General features: G+C 44.9%; 1 protein-coding gene across 5 annotated transcripts in view; it reads left to right on the forward strand.

The window, feature by feature from the left end:
- The window catches only part of SRGAP2 (SLIT-ROBO Rho GTPase activating protein 2), a 259,927-nt gene that overhangs the window by 79,582 nt on the left and 163,482 nt on the right, over positions 1 to 16,863 (forward strand). For all 5 annotated transcript variants that reach the window (XM_048496312.1, XM_048496314.1, XM_048496315.1 and 2 more), the window contains exon 3: positions 7,698 to 7,890. In XM_048496312.1, the coding sequence (XP_048352269.1) occupies positions 7,698 to 7,890 (193 nt within the window). The remainder of the gene's footprint in view (positions 1 to 7,697; positions 7,891 to 16,863) is intronic.

Genomic DNA, 16,863 nt, shown 5'->3' on the forward strand with positions numbered 1-16,863 from the left:
CATTGTGTTAGGATATGTCTCTCTGCCAGATAATGCTTTTATGAACAGCCATTGTACTTCTCAAGCTATGATGTGACTTGGCTGGACATCTCCATTCCTACCTATTCTTCTGCCAACACAACCTTCTATTATTCTGAGAATAGTCTTTCATGAGCCCTGAGTGGATGGCTGAACACAGCTGGTCACAAGCTCAAGATGGAGGCAGAGACTAAGGCAAAAAAACAAAAGTAAGGATGTGGCAAGAACATTCTTGCTGACTTGGTATGGCAGGCTTCACTTTATTCACTTTGAAACCAAAGTCATCCAATACAGGAAGCACTAATGACTCAGCATGTCTGAAAGTTATAGAGAGACCTGACCATGCTAAGTTTTTTGGGGGGGCATACTTGCAGTGGGTTGCTGAAATCCATTTGAAAAATCATAGTAACACACCAGAATTTGACTGAATAAAAGGGATTCATTTCTAGAACCTAGTGAGTCTGCTCATCCGTAATTTTTAATCAGAGCCTTTTGAAAATATGCCAGTGCTCTGGAAGCAGTGAAGATATGTGCATAGAAATATGCTGGACTCAGAAAATTCAAGGTTTTGTAGATTTGAATTTAATCCAATCAATCAATCAATCAATCAATCAATCAATCAATCAATCAATCAATGACCTTTATTAGGCATAAGATAGAGTTTTAAAACAAGGATAACCAAAATAAGATCAAAGTCATAGTGTTTTAACAAAGCCAGAACTAGGAACTTTGCTACGTCTTCATTCTATTTGGAACAGCGATCGTTTAAAAGTATCTGGATCCTATCCCTACTAGAGAGAGTAGGGTTTAAATTGATGTGCAGCTCAGTAAATAGTTTGCGTAGATCAGTGTGGCAGGTACAATGCAGTAGAACCTGTTGTTTCAGTCAAAGTTGAGGAGCAGGAGCAGAACCTTTCGTGCAAAGTAATGCGAACATATCTTCCTTGAGTTGTTGCTGTAGGAAGAATGTTGAAACAGGCCTGCATAAAGATACATCTTAAAACTGAGGATGTGAGGTTGGAAAAATAGTCTGGTAAAGATCCACGGGGTGACCTTGGAATCCCATAGATCAGTGGTGAGCATGGTCTACTGGTGTGAGATGACAAAATTTGTTTTTCAGTATCCAATATTCTTTGTTTTATTATTTGGAGGATTTGAGCCTCGCCTAGATTTGTTTAAAAAGTCCAAGGAGAAACCTAGGGTCTTAACTTGGGCCCCTTTCCCACTTACCTTAAGCCCCGCTTTACTTGAGGAGGGTAGTGCGGGGTTCCCCGGCAATCCCCACGAGAGGGGCGGCGACAGTGCAGCTGCCGCTGTCGCGCCCCCTCAGCCTTGAGCATCCCTCAGCTCTTACAAAGCCTTTTGATGACCTCTGCTTGTAGCGGAGCCAGCGTGGGGGCGCGTAGCCGAGAGGGTAGATATGAGGGGCAGCCCGGGCGTCGCGCCAGGGATGCCGTCTTCAGGAATTTAACGCAACAGTGACGGCGGCCGAGGGAAAAGTGAGGAAAGACCCTTGGTTAAGTATTTTAGTATCCCAATTAGAGTGATAGGAGTCAGTTAAACTTTGCCACACCAGACTTCCAGGCTTCACTCTAAAGTGAAGATGTATCCAGAATTGCAAAGTCAGTATCCAGATATGAGATACTATGAGGTTTAGGCCATAGGGAATGGTGTGCTATACAACTTCTCAGGCAAGGGGCTCTCAGGAGTTTTCCTGCTAAAATTCAAACTGTCACTGTGAGGGCTCCTTGAGCAACCATCTACTGTGTTGGGCACTGAGGTAGTGTACATAGATATTTATTCCCCACCTTGCATAAATGAATGCTCTAAAATAAAATTAGCTGAGACAGAGGAAAAATATGTTAGATGTCGAATTCCCAACAACCCTTTTGTTTTCCTGTCAGGTTTCTGAAACTGAATAAAGGCAATAGAGGCTTTTGTGTTTTTAAAAGGTTAAACAAGTGAAATAAGATTTTATTTACAGGAACATAAAAAGATGTCGGCAAGGTTTGAAAAAAAAATTGCCTTCTGTTTTTTAGTCCATCTTTCACAGAGCCTTCTAGACACTACCAGAGTGGAGTAATCTGTTTTTACTCCTGTTCCACCTGCTCTGACTGAATAGAAGCTCTCCTCAGAGCTCTTTCACCACTCAGATCTCTCTCTGAGCAACACTCCTCAGAACTCCCCCAGAATTCCTGTGCACTGGCTAAATAACTCTCCCTAGTTCCCTCCAGCCAATCACATGGAGTACTAATTTTAACCCTTTATTCACTTGCCTGAATGCAACAAAGTGTCTGCATTCATCACCAGTACACACGTCTTAGAAGGCATCATAATGAATTTGCACTTTTGTTGGTGCTGTAGTTCTTACACTGTGGCTTCCCTAAAGTAGCAAAAACAGCATTTTAAAATTCAGTGGAAGCCATTCATGCCAATCTGATAACTCTTGTTGTGACAGCAGCAGACAGTACGTATGCTCACCAGGCAGGTTACTAGAATTTCTGGGTTGTATTAAACACAGGTTCTCATGCTGAAAGAGTTTTCTTGATGTTTATAATAACCCAGTCATGAAGGAATTCTTTTTAAAAAGGCTTTAATTGCATTCTTGCTTTCAGAACACTGTGTAGTTCCCCAGGAACTGAACCGCTCATTAATGTTGTCATCTCTTAGAATGTGACTGCAGGATTGGGTGATTTTTCTTTTAACAGCAAGCTTCCTCTCATTAGCTGACCTATTGGGGGATTTTGCACTCTTAAGATTGCTAGTTAACTTTCCATTCTATAAATGAAAGCTTAAATCATATTTAAAATGTTTAAATAACTGGTTCAAATGCAGCCGTAGGCAAGCATATACGGTAGGAGAAAAAAGAGATGAAAAGCAAATTTGTGAAGACCTGAGCAATTGTATTCCTTCACTACTGGCATCACAAAGGTATTTAATTTCCCTGCAGATTCCTAAGATTGTTGGCATTCACATAGCTGGTAAAAACATTGGGATAGCCTGTTTTGTTTTATTCAGATTCAGGAAGACAGACAAAATCTTTGCTTCCCTTTTCCTGAATGTTTTGAAAAACACATAAGGAGAGAATGACTTAACCCAGCTGCCTGAAAGGGGCTTTCTCCTTTCTTCAAAAAATTATATGTCGTGCCCCAATACGTACACTCTATGCTTTAGATTTCCCCTGTGGATTCCCCAGTAGCTTCCCTGCACTCAGGGGGTTTGGTGGCTAAGGAGGGCGAAGGCAGCATTAAAAATTCATTAGACAGGCTTTCTGATGCTGCTCTGCGCAGATCTCATGAGTGGCTAGCCGCCACCATCAAGACACTTGCCCCTTCCTACATGGTGGCCAGAGCTACCATGGTATGGCTCAAAGGAATTCTGGAAATGCTCCCCCTACAGGAGCTGGGGATTAGAGAGGGCGTTGAAAAGGTGCTCATCACTAACTCCTTTTTGGCAGATGCCATGTTTGACGCATTAACCCTAGTGGCCCGTACCATGGCCTCCAACGTTGTAGCACGACGCAACGCATTGCTCCGTCTGTGGCAGGCGGATGCTCATTCCAAGAACCTTGTGGTCAGTTACTCTTTTCATGGAGGACCTCTCTTTGATAGGGACCTGGACCAGGTGCTGGTTGAAACCAAAGATAAAAAGAAGACAATTCCTAAATTTATCAAACAGGAACGCCAACAAGACAACTCCAGGGCTACCTTCAGAACCCATAGGGTTCTCTCTAGAACCACTAGAGATGGGGGACACCTCCAGTGGAAACTTCAGGGTTCCTTTCAAGAAAAATCTTCATTTCGTACCTTCAACATGCCAGGGAAGCCCTTTTGTTCAGACCAACCCTTTAAGCAATGACTATCCTCCCATCCCAGTCAGAGGTTGCCTTCTTCACTTTCAATATTCTTGGATAGGCAACCATGTGGACAGATGCAGAAATGAATGAGAATCCCTTATGCAGTATCTTTAATCTCAGGCAACATTTAGGCAAGTCTTGTGTTCAGAAAGTCATGCTGGAAATAATTGTGGTCTTTCTCTTGCATACAGAGAGAGACCAAAAAGTCTGCTATAGTTTATATTTTAATTGAAAAAAAATAGTTTAAGTTAATTAATACAGTGAACTGTTCAGGGTCTCATTGACTTCTTAGACAAGAAGAAGAGCACTTTTTCTGTTTAAGGCCTCGAAGGCCAGTATTGTAATATTTCTACTATTTGCAGTAAAAGCTGCCTGTTTCAGCATGGTAAAATCCTCAATGGGATTAAACTCTTCCAAAAGTCGGTCTCCAAGCCACTCAGCATTACCTGCCTGCAAAGCTACAGAAGTGATTTCCTCAGCAGGTTAAAGTGCTATTATTAGAAATTGTTGAGCTTGCTGCAACCCCCCCCCCCCCCAAATTAGAATAGAAAGCCATACCAGGCAAAATGCATGTTAATGGTGGTGTGTAATAATGTTAGTATCTCTCCAGGAGTATGTGTGGCCATGCGGTTTCTTCCTTCCTAATATATTTATATATTGAAGTGCATCCATGTTTCCTGTCACCTTATACACAAGCTCTAGGTGGTGTTATACACTTATGAGAAGACCTCTTGCCAGACCTAAAATTACCTGAATTGATCACACTTGGGGTATAGAGAAAGTCTGTCTATTATTAGTCTCAAATCATGGTTTCAATCTAGTCTAAGTTGAACTGCTTAATTTTTTAAAAAAGAAAAAATTGAGGGTTTGTGTGGGTGGGTGGGTGAGGTTGAGGAGAAAGGTAAGGAAAAAACTTCACGGTATAAAATGCTGAAACAATATTATATTATATGTGGGTTCTGGGTGTTAAACTTATAATTATTGGTATGTGCTATTCATTTTATAGGTGGAACATATGATGATTCTATGCAGCTCGTTTTGTATGCTCTCATCAGTTTTGGATAATTAAGCTACAGAATTATATTAACACATGGGAACTTTGAGAGAGGTAAACTTAACTGCTTGGATCTAAATAGGAAATGATGACTGTGTGTGTTTACTTCTCTAATAGGCAACTTCACTGTTTGACTGTTGGCCCCAGGCAGTGGTGTGTTGCTTGAAGGTTAAAACAGCTCAATAGGATTTGATTCTATTTTCAGTATATTTTTCAGTTCAGTTAGTGAGATAAAGCTGGTCGGTATCTGTAAGCTTTCTTCATTCATGGGTTCTTCCTCACATAGATGTGGTTTTTCATCTTTGTCTGTATATTTTTCAAATGGACCTTTTCAGAAATAAATACTCGAAACAGCTCTTTTGCCACAAATGAGACAGTTTGTATCAAGCTTTGTATCCAGATAATCCGCAGCCATAAACAAAGACAGAAGCGCCTTGAATGCTAACTACAGCATTTGCTTATTTATATTGTTCAATATAAATTCAGTCTTGGAACAAAGATGCTTTATAAACAAGTGTTGAGAGGCTGCAGCAAATTTCCAGCAGTAACAGGCAGTTCTAATTAACATTTTGAGTTCCCAGGGAGTAATGGAGGACAATGCATAATCATTTGGCAGGTTGGGGTGGGGGGGAGGGTGTTGTTATTGATGAAGTTGGAATCATCCACCTTACTTAATACTCAGTAGCCAAAAGTAGGGGGTATTGTTGGGGCTTAATTGTGGGATCAGAAAAGTGCTGTCAGTTTCAAAATTTGATGGCTGGTTAGTTTTCCATTGGGTTAGTAATGTAAATGTATCTCCCCATAGGCTGTTACAAGCGTTGGGTGGTCTTAATGAAACATTTATCAGTCTAAAAGCATGGCATTAATGGAAGCCCGATCTAATGTGAAAAAAAACCCTTTGTCCAGGCAAAACGAATTTGCTTGCAGATTTTAAACAGAGACATCCTTTTCATGAAAAATGGAATTGGCTTTCCTGTGACCTTTTCCAGTTGGGGGATGTGAGTATATTAGGTCTTCCAAAAGCAAAGCATTCTTAATTTGATGTGGTGCATTTAATTTCAGTGGTGCAGCTGGAATCCCTGCATCTAATTGAGTAATCCCAAATTTAGCCTTCTGAATGCCCATCATTGCTTTGGTTTTGTCCAAGTATGAGCTTGCAAAGGAATTCCCTCTTTAGGGAAGATGCATTAATGCCCAGAATGCTGAGACCCCCCAGTCCAGTCAGTCTTCTTCCCTGCTCTGCTTGGTGGCGAACCTGCTCCTTGCACGGGTGCCAGGGAGTCCCAGCCTCAAGACCCTCTCTGTGAACTGGGGTTAGTCATGTCATGGGGAATCGCCTCCCCCCCACATCTAGGCTGGCCTGGGCCACTGGGTTTTATTAGCATTAAACCTAAGACCTAGTTTTGGGGAAGCAGTGTAAAGTGCTGTTAAACCCCACTGATTTTCATGCGAAGAACTAAAGCGCAATCCTTTACCTGGGAGTAAGCTCGATTGCTGGCAATGGGGCTTGCTTCTGAGTAAACTCTCCTAGGGTCGTGATTCACCCGTTCAAAGAGTTGCACGTTGCTTCAAAGCAAACCAACTACCACCAAGCTTACTCCCGAGTAATGCATGTCTCAGAGCCAATCATTTTTTCTAAACTAAAACCTCAGTATTCAGGTTAAATTGCCGTGTTGGCACTTTGCGATCATTGTGGGTTTTGGGTTGCAATTTGGGCACTTGGTGTCGAAAAAGTTCGCTATCACTGATCTAGACAGAGATTCAGTAGGCATGTAAGCAACGATCAGTTCGTTGGGAAGCAAGGTACACCCCTTGATTCTGCAAACTGAAATAATCTTCAGCAGTAAAAGACTCATAAGTGGATTGTGCTAGATTCCCAGTTGCCTTTTTTTACACTGATCATGCAGTGTCCAATCATAGCTGTTTTTAGTCTATGGACATAGACAGCCATAAAGAGGTTTTGCTGAAGTCTTGCTTAGTAAGTGGCCATTTGGGATGTGTAAGTGATAGTAGCAAGTTTAACCTTTATTTTTACGAACTGGCTTTTGCATAATATTGATCACCATATCCTGGCCTTCCTCTAAGCAGCTCAGGTCATTGTATATGAGGCTATTTCCATTTCATCCAGAACAGCATTTCATGGTATGTGAGATAATGAAATTTACTGAAGGTCGGCCACTGAGCTTCATATCTGAGAGAGAACCTGAACCAAATCTGACTGTTGCTCTGTCTACCACACCACAGTGCTTATTTACAAATATATTTCTGTTTTTCTTTGGGAAGCAAAGTGTTTTTGACATGAACCTTCCAGGCAGTGCTAGGATTGTGGGTTGCTGGTGCAATCCCAGCTCCCACCACTGAGGGTGATGTGCAGTCCTTAATAGAGGACATTTGGCAGTTGTACCAGGGCCATGGATTTAGCATTGTGGAGGCACACTGCTACTGAGAACATAGGGGAACCTGGTATGGGTTCAGGTGACAACATTACTTGCTGAACTGTGTTCTCCTATCCATTTAGCAGTTGTACTGTTTTATAGTGCTGCAGTTGTGACCTTGGCACCTCAGGGGCTGCCTCCACTTCATTTATGAGCCCTACTCTTCCTTCACCAGTATGTAATGATAGGATCTAGAATCCTTCCTGCATCTCTTCTTGCCAGCTGATGATGACCAGTATTGTGTTTCTTCAAATAATTGATAACTTTACTTCTTATGTTAGCAATCTGTTTTTAACAGTATATGTGTGTGGTTTTTTCCCCTCCTGGTTTGCAGAGATTCGAGCCCAGCTTATTGAGCAACTGAAATGTCTTGATCAGCAATGTGAGCTTAGAGTGCAGCTGCTGCAGGATCTACAAGATTTCTTCCGCAAGAAGGCAGAGATTGAGATGGATTATTCCAGGAATTTAGAGAAGCTGGCTGAACGATTTCTGGCAAAAACAAGGAGCACCAAAGACCAGCAGTTCAAGTAAAGTGTTAACCAAGTTTTCCTTTGGGGAGGGAGAGGGGAGGTTAGTGGTAAAAATTGGGAAGAACTGGGCTACCAACATGCAAAGGCATCATAGCATGTATGTCATCAAATTACTTTCCTGTTTCCTTTTCTTTGTCCACAATGCATAATGTAAAGTTTGTTTGCCGTTGATGTTTTTAAGAATGGGGAGTGTAGGGTGATTGCAGATGCATTGAGTCAGCTTATATGAGCTGTATAATTGCACGTGGCACTCATGGCTTATCTGTTGCTTCCCTCCAGGATGGGAAAATAAATAGACTCTTGAGAAATCTGGCACATTTATGAGACCAGGTATTGCTTCCTGCATTCCTGTTTGTGTATTAAAATGGCAGATTTGGATGTAGAGGAAGCTCCCATACATATATCCTGAGCTGCTCTAAGGCAGTGTTTATCAGACTGTAGGTCAGAATCCAAGAGTGGGTCATGAAGCCTCTGAGATTGGCCCGTGAACCAGCCCTCTCTGATGGTCAACCCTCCCCTTTCCATTACTCTCTTTTGTATTTTGGAACCTGATCCCAGAAACAATATTTCCCCTGTCATACATTAGTTGGTATTTTTCCTCTGCATATATATGTTGATCAAATAAAATGTGTCTGATGGTTAAGAAAAAGAAGATTGTTTTGGATTTACACCCCACCTTTCACTCCTGTAAGGAGTCTCAAGGCGGCTTACAAACTCCTTTTCCTTTCCTCTCACCACAACAGATACCTTGTGAGGCAGGTGGGGCTGAGAGAGTTCTGAGGAACTGTGACTAGCCCAAGGTCACTCAGCTGGCTTCATGTGTCAGAGCGGGGAGACAAATCCAGTTCACCAGATAAGAGTCTGCTTCTCATGTGGAGGAATGGGATAACAAACCCAGTTCTCCAGATTATAGTCCACCTTCTCTTAACTAATACACAACACTGGCTCACTGGAGTGATTTTCTTAGAATATTTGAGGGAATAAGAAGAAGTAATGGAAAAGGAAAGGGTGGAATGTAACCTCTGTATGGGAAGGCTGTGTATGTTGGAATGCCAGTTGCTGTGGGTTCATAGTGGAGGCAGCTATGACTTTTGTGTGATGTTTGTTGGTTTCTCAAAGACAGCTGGTTAACCATTGTACAAAATAGAATGCTGAACTAGGCAAGTGCCAAAGTCATAGTTTAAAATAACTTCAGGCCATTCCTGGACTGGTCACCATATCAAGTAAATTTGGACTTGTGGGTCATAGTACCAAAAAGGTTGGGGACCTCTGTTGTAGGATGTACCATCTTTTTGGAGAAGGAGTTTTTTAATGCAGGACTGATAATCCTATTTAATGTTCCTTGATGACTGGATTAATAAGGGATGTGATCTGTAGAAGATAGGATTCATCCTAAAGGATCACCTTCAAGGTGTTGGGGCCCTCATACCTGAGGGGCCGTTTCTCCCCATATATCTCCACAAACGCAGAGGCCAATTTACTGGTGGTCCCTGCCCCCTCCATGATACCACTGGCCTCCATCCAGGCTAGGGCCTTCTTTGCTTTAGTCCCTGCCTTTAGTCATTATCATCGTCTGTAAGATCCCTGCGGGATCTGGAACAGTAACGCAGGGCTTGTAAAAGAGAATTATTCCACTGACCTTTGGAGGGGGTAGCCGTTGACTGTGTGCCATCCCTGTAATTTGTTCCATCTCACCCTGTATTCTATTTTGTGGTGGACCAGCCCCAAGGAACAAAATGTTGTTCACCATCTGTAAATTTCTGTATTTTTGCCATCTAATTTTTAAAATAGTTTTATTGTATTTTATGGGGTTTTATATTGTGATGTTTTAGTATGCTACTGTACACTGCTCAGAACCCTTCGGGGTGAGCGGTATATTAAATGAAACAAACAAACAGACAAACAAACAATAAATAAAGCTGTACTACTATAGTTATTAACCTCTTAAAGTTTGGGGTGGTGTATGTGTTTTTCCCCACCTTCACTTTTTTTCTCATAACAAGCCTGTGAAGTAGTTTATGCTAAGAGATAATGGGCCAAATTCACCTGAAGGGATCTTCATGATATAGCACGGATTAAACTTCTTGCTTAATGGAAATAACTGCTGATTGTAATGAGTTGTGGCTGCTATAAATCTATAGTAAAACTTGGTTTCTGAATAAGGTTTCATAAGTTTCATACATAAACACACAAAAAATGCCAACACAGTGTTCCAGCTTACCTTGGGTTGGAAGCAAAGGCTTTTCAGACATCTGATGAGATTCAGTTGGACAGATTTTGCATTCTGTCTCAGTTTCCTTCACTGCAAAAGAGAAGGAGGAAATAAGCTGCTATGAAAATTGATATAAATTATGACTTCCATTGGGAAAAAATGGATAACTGTACTGTGCAAATGGTGACTGGAGGGTTTTCAGTATTGGATAATCCAGTCTTCCAAACCCATATATTAGCACAACAGTCTTGGAGTTTGTGATCTATAGATGACAGAGCCACTATACTTTGACTTCAAAACCAAAATATATTTCACAGGTCATATGTGTTTATGACTGATTCTCATTTTAAAATATTAGTTACATTTATTTCTGTTGTGTTTTTTGTTCTTGAAGGTGGAAAATGCCCCCAAACAGCAAAAATGACAGTGTCAGCAAAACATATTAGTCATCTTTGTCTTTTTAACTGCCTCAATGAGGCATCTTTCATATCAGAACTAATTCATTGAGGATGATCCGTTTCCTTCCTTCTCCCATAACTCCCTGATTCTAGTGAGTTATGTGCTTAATTTTAAGCTGGGTAATATTGGAACAAAGGCCTGGTTGCTGAGATTGGTCCTTCTGTCCTTTCTAATCTGGAAGTTGTTTGCTTTCAGACTTTGTCAGGGAGTGGGTATAAGATGATTTTTGCAACTGCACGAAGAGGACTTTTCAACACAGAGTTGGAAATATCTAATATCTAGCTTGCTGTTTCCAAGGTTTGAGGGTTTTTTTTAATTTTGCTGATTCTTTTACCTTTTATTTTAAAATGCTTCTAGACCTCAGATTTTCAGAATTTGAAAGTGTGATGGCAGAAATTGCTAGAAAAACAGAAACAAGCAGGCAGTTAAGAAAATGCCAATTTTGTGTGCTTTCAAAGTCTCTCTAGTAAGCTTTTTTCCCTCTTCATGGGCTGTTACAAGTTTCTCATATTTATCATTCTACACCAAATTCAAAGAAACTCTGTAGCAGAATATAAGGTATCTGTAGACCACCTATAGTTTTGGCATCTGTAGGGTTTGTGGGAATCCTATGCAAATAATATGTAAATCAGCTATAGTTTTCTGGAGGAAGATTCAGTGTGTCCTTCAGATAGATACTGGAGTAGAGACTGAACTGGACACAGTATGTAACAGACTTCCCTCTGTGATACACCTCTGAAGATGTCAGCCACAGATGCAGGCGAAACGTTAGGAACAAAATCTACCAAACAATGGAGAGATGTCTGGAGTGGTGTCCCCCAAGGATCTGTATTGGGATCAGTGCTCTTTAACCTATTCATAAATGACCTGGAAGTAGGGGTGGGTAGCGTGGTGGCCAAGTTTGCAGATGATACCAAATTATGTAGGGTGGTGAGAACCACAAAGGATTGCGAAGAGCTCCAAGCGGACCTTGATAAATTAGGTGAGTGGGCTCAGAAATGGCAAATGCTGTTCAGTGTAGATAAATGTAAAGTGATGCACATAGGGGCAAAAAATCCAAACTTCACATACACACTACAGGGGTCAGTGCTATCAGTCACAGACCAGGAAAGGGATTTAGGCGTCTTAGTTGATAGTTCCATGGGAATGTCAACTCAATGCATGGCAGCTGTAAAAAAGGCAAACTCTATGCTGGGGATAATTAGGAAAGGAATTGAGAATAAAACTGCTAAGATTGTCATGCCCTTATATAAAGCAGTGGTGCTAGCAATTGCACCTTTGGAGTACTGTGCGGTCCAGTTCTGGTTGCCGCATCTCAAAAAGGATATTGAGGAGATAGAAAAAGTGCAGAGAAGGGCAACGAGGATGATTGAGGGATTGGAGCACCTTCCCTATGAGGAGAGGCTGCAGCTTTTGGGACTCTTTAGTTTGGAGAGGAGGCGGCTGAGGGGGGATATGATTGAAGTCTACAAAATTATGCATGGGGTAGAAAATGTTGACAGAGAGAAATTTTTCTCTCTTTCTCACAATACTAGAACCAGGGGGCATTCATTGAAAATGCTGGGGGGAAGAATTAGGACTAATAAAAGGAAACACTTCTTCACGCAACGTGTGATTGGTGTTTGGAATATGCTGCCACAGGAGTTGGTGATGGCCACTAACCTGGATAGCTTTAAAAGGGGCTTGGACAGATTTATGGAGGAGAAGTCGATTTATGGCTACCAATCTTGATCCTCTTTGATCTGAGATTGCAAATGCCTTAACAGACCAGGTGATCAGGAGCAACAGCCGCAGAAGGCCATTGCGTTCACATCCTACATGTGAGCTCCCAATGGCACCTGGTGGGCCACTGCGAGTAGCAAAGAGCTGGACTAGATGGACTTTGGTCTGATCCAGCTGGCTTGTTCTTATGTTCTTATGTTCTTATGTTCTTATGACCACGGCCACACAGCCCGGAAAACCCACAACAATCAACTGAACTTTTTGTCTGTGATGTGTTAGAAGAATTTTCTACCTAATTTTCTGGAGGAACTAATATCTTTCTTTTCTTTTTTTGCAGAAAAAGTTTAATACACAATAATATATACATAGGCATAAACACTGTATTTTTTACAAGAAATATTTCCCAGATTCTTTGCAATTGTGACACATCATATCATTTCTTTAAACTGATTAGGAGAAAGATTTCCTTATGTTTCAGAATCCACTTGTCAACTGTAGTGCTTAAGTTTCGTTTCCAGTACCTTGTAAGCACTAGGCCCCTTCCGCACAGCACCGGGAAAGCGGGTTGCAGGCAAGATAAAGTAACCCCCTCTGCTGTCCCATTTGCATGCCTCCGTGCAGACAGCAAATGGAATCCGTGGAAGCAATGCGGGCAGCCATTGCGCCTTTGCATGGAGGCACATCTTTTAAAAAACAAAACAAAAAACCTCACCTCCCATGCTGAGTAGCTGCTCAGGGAAGACCTTTAAAAACCAGGAAGCAATTGCTTCCTGGGGCAGCCGTTCGCTTGTGAGTGGCTGAAATCCACGTTACAACTAAAGAATAGCAGATTCTTGAAAAACCTGGGGGGGAGGGAAACTTGGAGCGGATTTGCGTTAGGAGCGGGATCTGTGCGGTCCCCCCCCCCCCCGGGTTTTATCCTATGTTTAGCCTGGGTTTATTTGCCCTTGTGGAATGGGCCAAAGTCTAGCAGCTGTCAACAGTTATACAATTAAATTCTGTTTCGTCTTTTGGAAAATCTGCATTTTGTAATTTATAGAACCAACATTTATCCTACACATTTCCATAGGTTTTAGCTAATTTTAGTGTTGATGGGTGTTATTAATATAACATTTTTATCAGATTTTCTCTGAATGAAAGGGAAATAAAGGCAAACCATGTATAAAATATATATTCTGTAGGGTGGTTTCGGCCATCTTGTCGGGTTGTACTTCTTTACCACTTGCTAGTGAGGCAGGAAGAGCTTTTTGGTCATATCCTGTTGGCGCCAAAATTGCCCCAGTATCTTCCTGCCTCGCTAGTGATTTACAGCAACTTAGAACCAGGCTCCTAGAAATTTTTTTTCCTCCTCAAGAGTAAGGCCTTTTTTCTTCCACAGAGAGCTTTTTATTTTTGCTTTTCTTCGCCGTCATTCGTCTGCGTGAACTGTTTAGGTGAGTCTCAGTGTTGACCCGTGAAGTGTCCCCTCCTCTTGCCGCGCTCATCTGGGAGCATGACCACGGCCCCTTTCTCACGGGGGGAGGGAGGGATTCTGCCGCTCCGCCGCGGAGAACACCAGGGCGGCGGCCAGGGCATCCCGCTCGCCCCCGCGGAGCCGGGGAGCGGAGCGATCGGAGCGGATCACCCCCCCAGCCGGCCAACAGGCCCGCGAGCGCGACGCCTCCCGGTCTCCGGGAGAAGGAAGAGGGAGGCGCGCGAGTTCAGCTGGCCCGTGCACGGGCCGCCGAGAACTCACTGCCGACGGCCGCGGCAGGGAAAAAAGCGCGGGAAGGAGGGGACCCGCAGAAGCGGCGCCGCGGCGCCACGGATCCAATGCAGCGCTTGCCCAGCAGGGCGCCAGGGCCTCTGCGGCCTTCTATCCTGAACGTTCCTCAGAGAGAGGTCCTTCCCTGCCGAGCAGGCAGGAGGTGGCAGTTCCCGGCCCATCCAGTCTGCAGGAACAAATCCCCAACGACTGGAGTCGTTTCTCTCCCCACCAGCTTGTTACCTTGATGCGGTCCTCCATTAGGGAGGAAGTTTCCCAGCAAATCCCCCCCTCTAGCTCCAGCAGGGATAAATCCCGCCACAGGGCCAGGTCCCGATCCAGGTCCCCTCGCCCCCACAGAGCAGATAGGGACTGGTTGGCACTGACTTACGGCTCCGACATTAGCGACGTCAGTGAGGGGGAACTAGGTTCCGATTCTGATCACTTCTCAGACAACGACACCCCCGTCCCCGAATTCGGGGACCAGACTCACCGCCTCTTTAAGATAGAGCAGCTGCCAGTCCTACTGGCTAAAACCATCTCCGCCTTAGCTCTGCATGATTCAGCAGAGGCAGAGGACCCTAATTCCACGCAACCATCCAAGCCCATTAAGGGTTGCCCAGAGGGCCTTACAAACATTTTCCCCGCGGAGGATGAGGTTTCCCATTTTTTCCCTCTCCCACAATACTTTGAGAGAAAATTTAGAAAGGAGTGGATTAATCCAGCCAATAACAAGGGCTTCCCTCCACTATTCAAAAAGCTGTATCTGGCCCCTGACCATCTCCACAGCCTCGTCAAGACCCCGCTGGTGGATGGCCCCATTTCCGCCCTCCATTCAGGAGGCCTAGTCCACAGGGACGGTGAGGGAAACATTAAGGACCCCATAGATAGGAAGGCCGAATCCAACCTCCGCAGAGTGCATGAGGGCTCAGCTATGGCCGCTAGAATCCTAGCACCTTCAGCCACAGTAGCCAGAGCCGCTCTGGTCTGGCTCCAGCGACTTCTCACCATCATTCCCCCCCAGGATCAGGGGGTTAGAGAGGGCGTGGAAAGAGTCATCATGGCAGTTTCCTTCCTGGCCGACTCCACCTTCGACGCTTTTCTCACCTCGTCTCGCATCATGGCCACAGCTGCGGTGACTCGGCGTCTCATCTGGCTCAAGCCGTGGCAGGCCGACACCCTGTCCAAGACGGTGGTTGCCAGCTATGATTACCAAGCGGGTATCCTGTTCGGTTCCGAGCTGGACAAGGTCTTAATTGAGACCAAGGATCACAAGAAGGCCATGCCGCACTCAGTGAGGCCAGACAAACCCCGATTTTCTCACAAGCCTTCCTTTCGGTCCTTTCGACCTTCCTTTCGTCCCCAGCGAGACAACCGGCGGCCCACCTGGCAGGGCCAGAGCTCCTTCCGGAAAAGACAGGACTTCCGCGGTCCACCGAGGGGAGGAAAGTCATTTCGGCCTGATTCGTCTCAGGGAAACAAAGCCTGACTACTCAACGGAGCAAATCGGAGGCCGTCTCCTACACTTTCAGCATCTGTGGCTACCCCCCTTCGCAGACCAATGGATCCAAGAGATCGTTTCCTCCTGCTACTCCTAGAGTTCCACTGCTGGCCACAGGACCGCTTCCTACCATCACCCATCAGTGCAAATCCAGAGAAGGCAGCGAGACTGCGCCAGGCGATTGCTCACCTGATGTCCATCCGAGCCATCGAACCAGTGCCCGCGGAGGAAGTCTCAACGGGAGTTTACTCCCACTTTTTTACTGTCCCCAAAAAGAACGGGGACACCAGAGCCATCTTGAACCTCCGGCATATGAATCGCTTCCTCCGCAAATTTCGCTTTCGGATGGAGACCCTCAGGTCGACGGTTGCGGCTATCCAACAGGGGGACTTCCTCACCTCCCTCGACCTGAGGGACGCCTATCTTCACATCCCCATCAACCCTGCACACTACCGCTTCCTACGCTTTGCCCTGGGGGATCTCCACTTCCAGTATGTCGCCCTCCCCTTCGGGCTCGCTACAGCCCCCAGGGTTTTCACGAAAGTTCTGGTAGCCCCGATTGCCCTCCTCCGCAGCCAGGGGATCCACGTCCACCCCTACCTGGACGATCTCTTGATCAGGTCTCGGTCCAGGGAAGCCGCGATCAGGGATGTCCGCACAGTACAGACAACCTTGGCGGAGCATGGATTTGTCATCAATCTCGACAAGAGTTCCCTGAGGCCCTCCCAGAGGATGGAGCACCTAGGGGCGCTGATAGATACGGCAACCTGCACCCTCTTCGTGCCGCCAGCAAAGATAGAAAAGATCCTAGCAGCTTGCCACCAGTTGCTACAGGCCCGTACCACCACCCTGCTCTAACTTGCCAGTCTGCTGGGCCTCCTCATGTCCACCATCGACCTCATCCAATGGGGCAGACTGCATGCGCGCCCACTCCAGTCCCTCCTGCGACCACATGCGATCTCCATCATCCACCGGAGAGAGCGGGCACTCCTCATGCCTCCTTCAGTACGCTGCAGCCTCCGCTGGTGGACCTCCCCCAGCCACCTAAGGGGAGGAAAGACCTTCGCGCCCCAAGGACAGATGCACCTCTTCTCGGACGCAAGCCTCACTGGGTGGGGAGCAAAGTTAGGAAAGCACTTCGCCCAGGGACTCTGGTCCCCCCTCCTGGCTTCGCTGCCAATCAACGTCCTCGCCGGTGGGGGGCCATGCACTGGCCCTCAGGAGAAAAAAAAAAGTGTCGGATCCTGAGGAGGCACGTCGTTGTTCACACGGACAATATCTCCGCCAAGTGCTACATAAACCACCAGGGGGGGTCCCGTTCCTCTCAACTGC

The sequence above is a fragment of the Sphaerodactylus townsendi genome, linkage group LG05, assembly GCF_021028975.2.
Source record: "Sphaerodactylus townsendi isolate TG3544 linkage group LG05, MPM_Stown_v2.3, whole genome shotgun sequence".
In the NCBI taxonomy this organism is placed as follows: domain Eukaryota; kingdom Metazoa; phylum Chordata; class Lepidosauria; order Squamata; family Sphaerodactylidae; genus Sphaerodactylus; species Sphaerodactylus townsendi.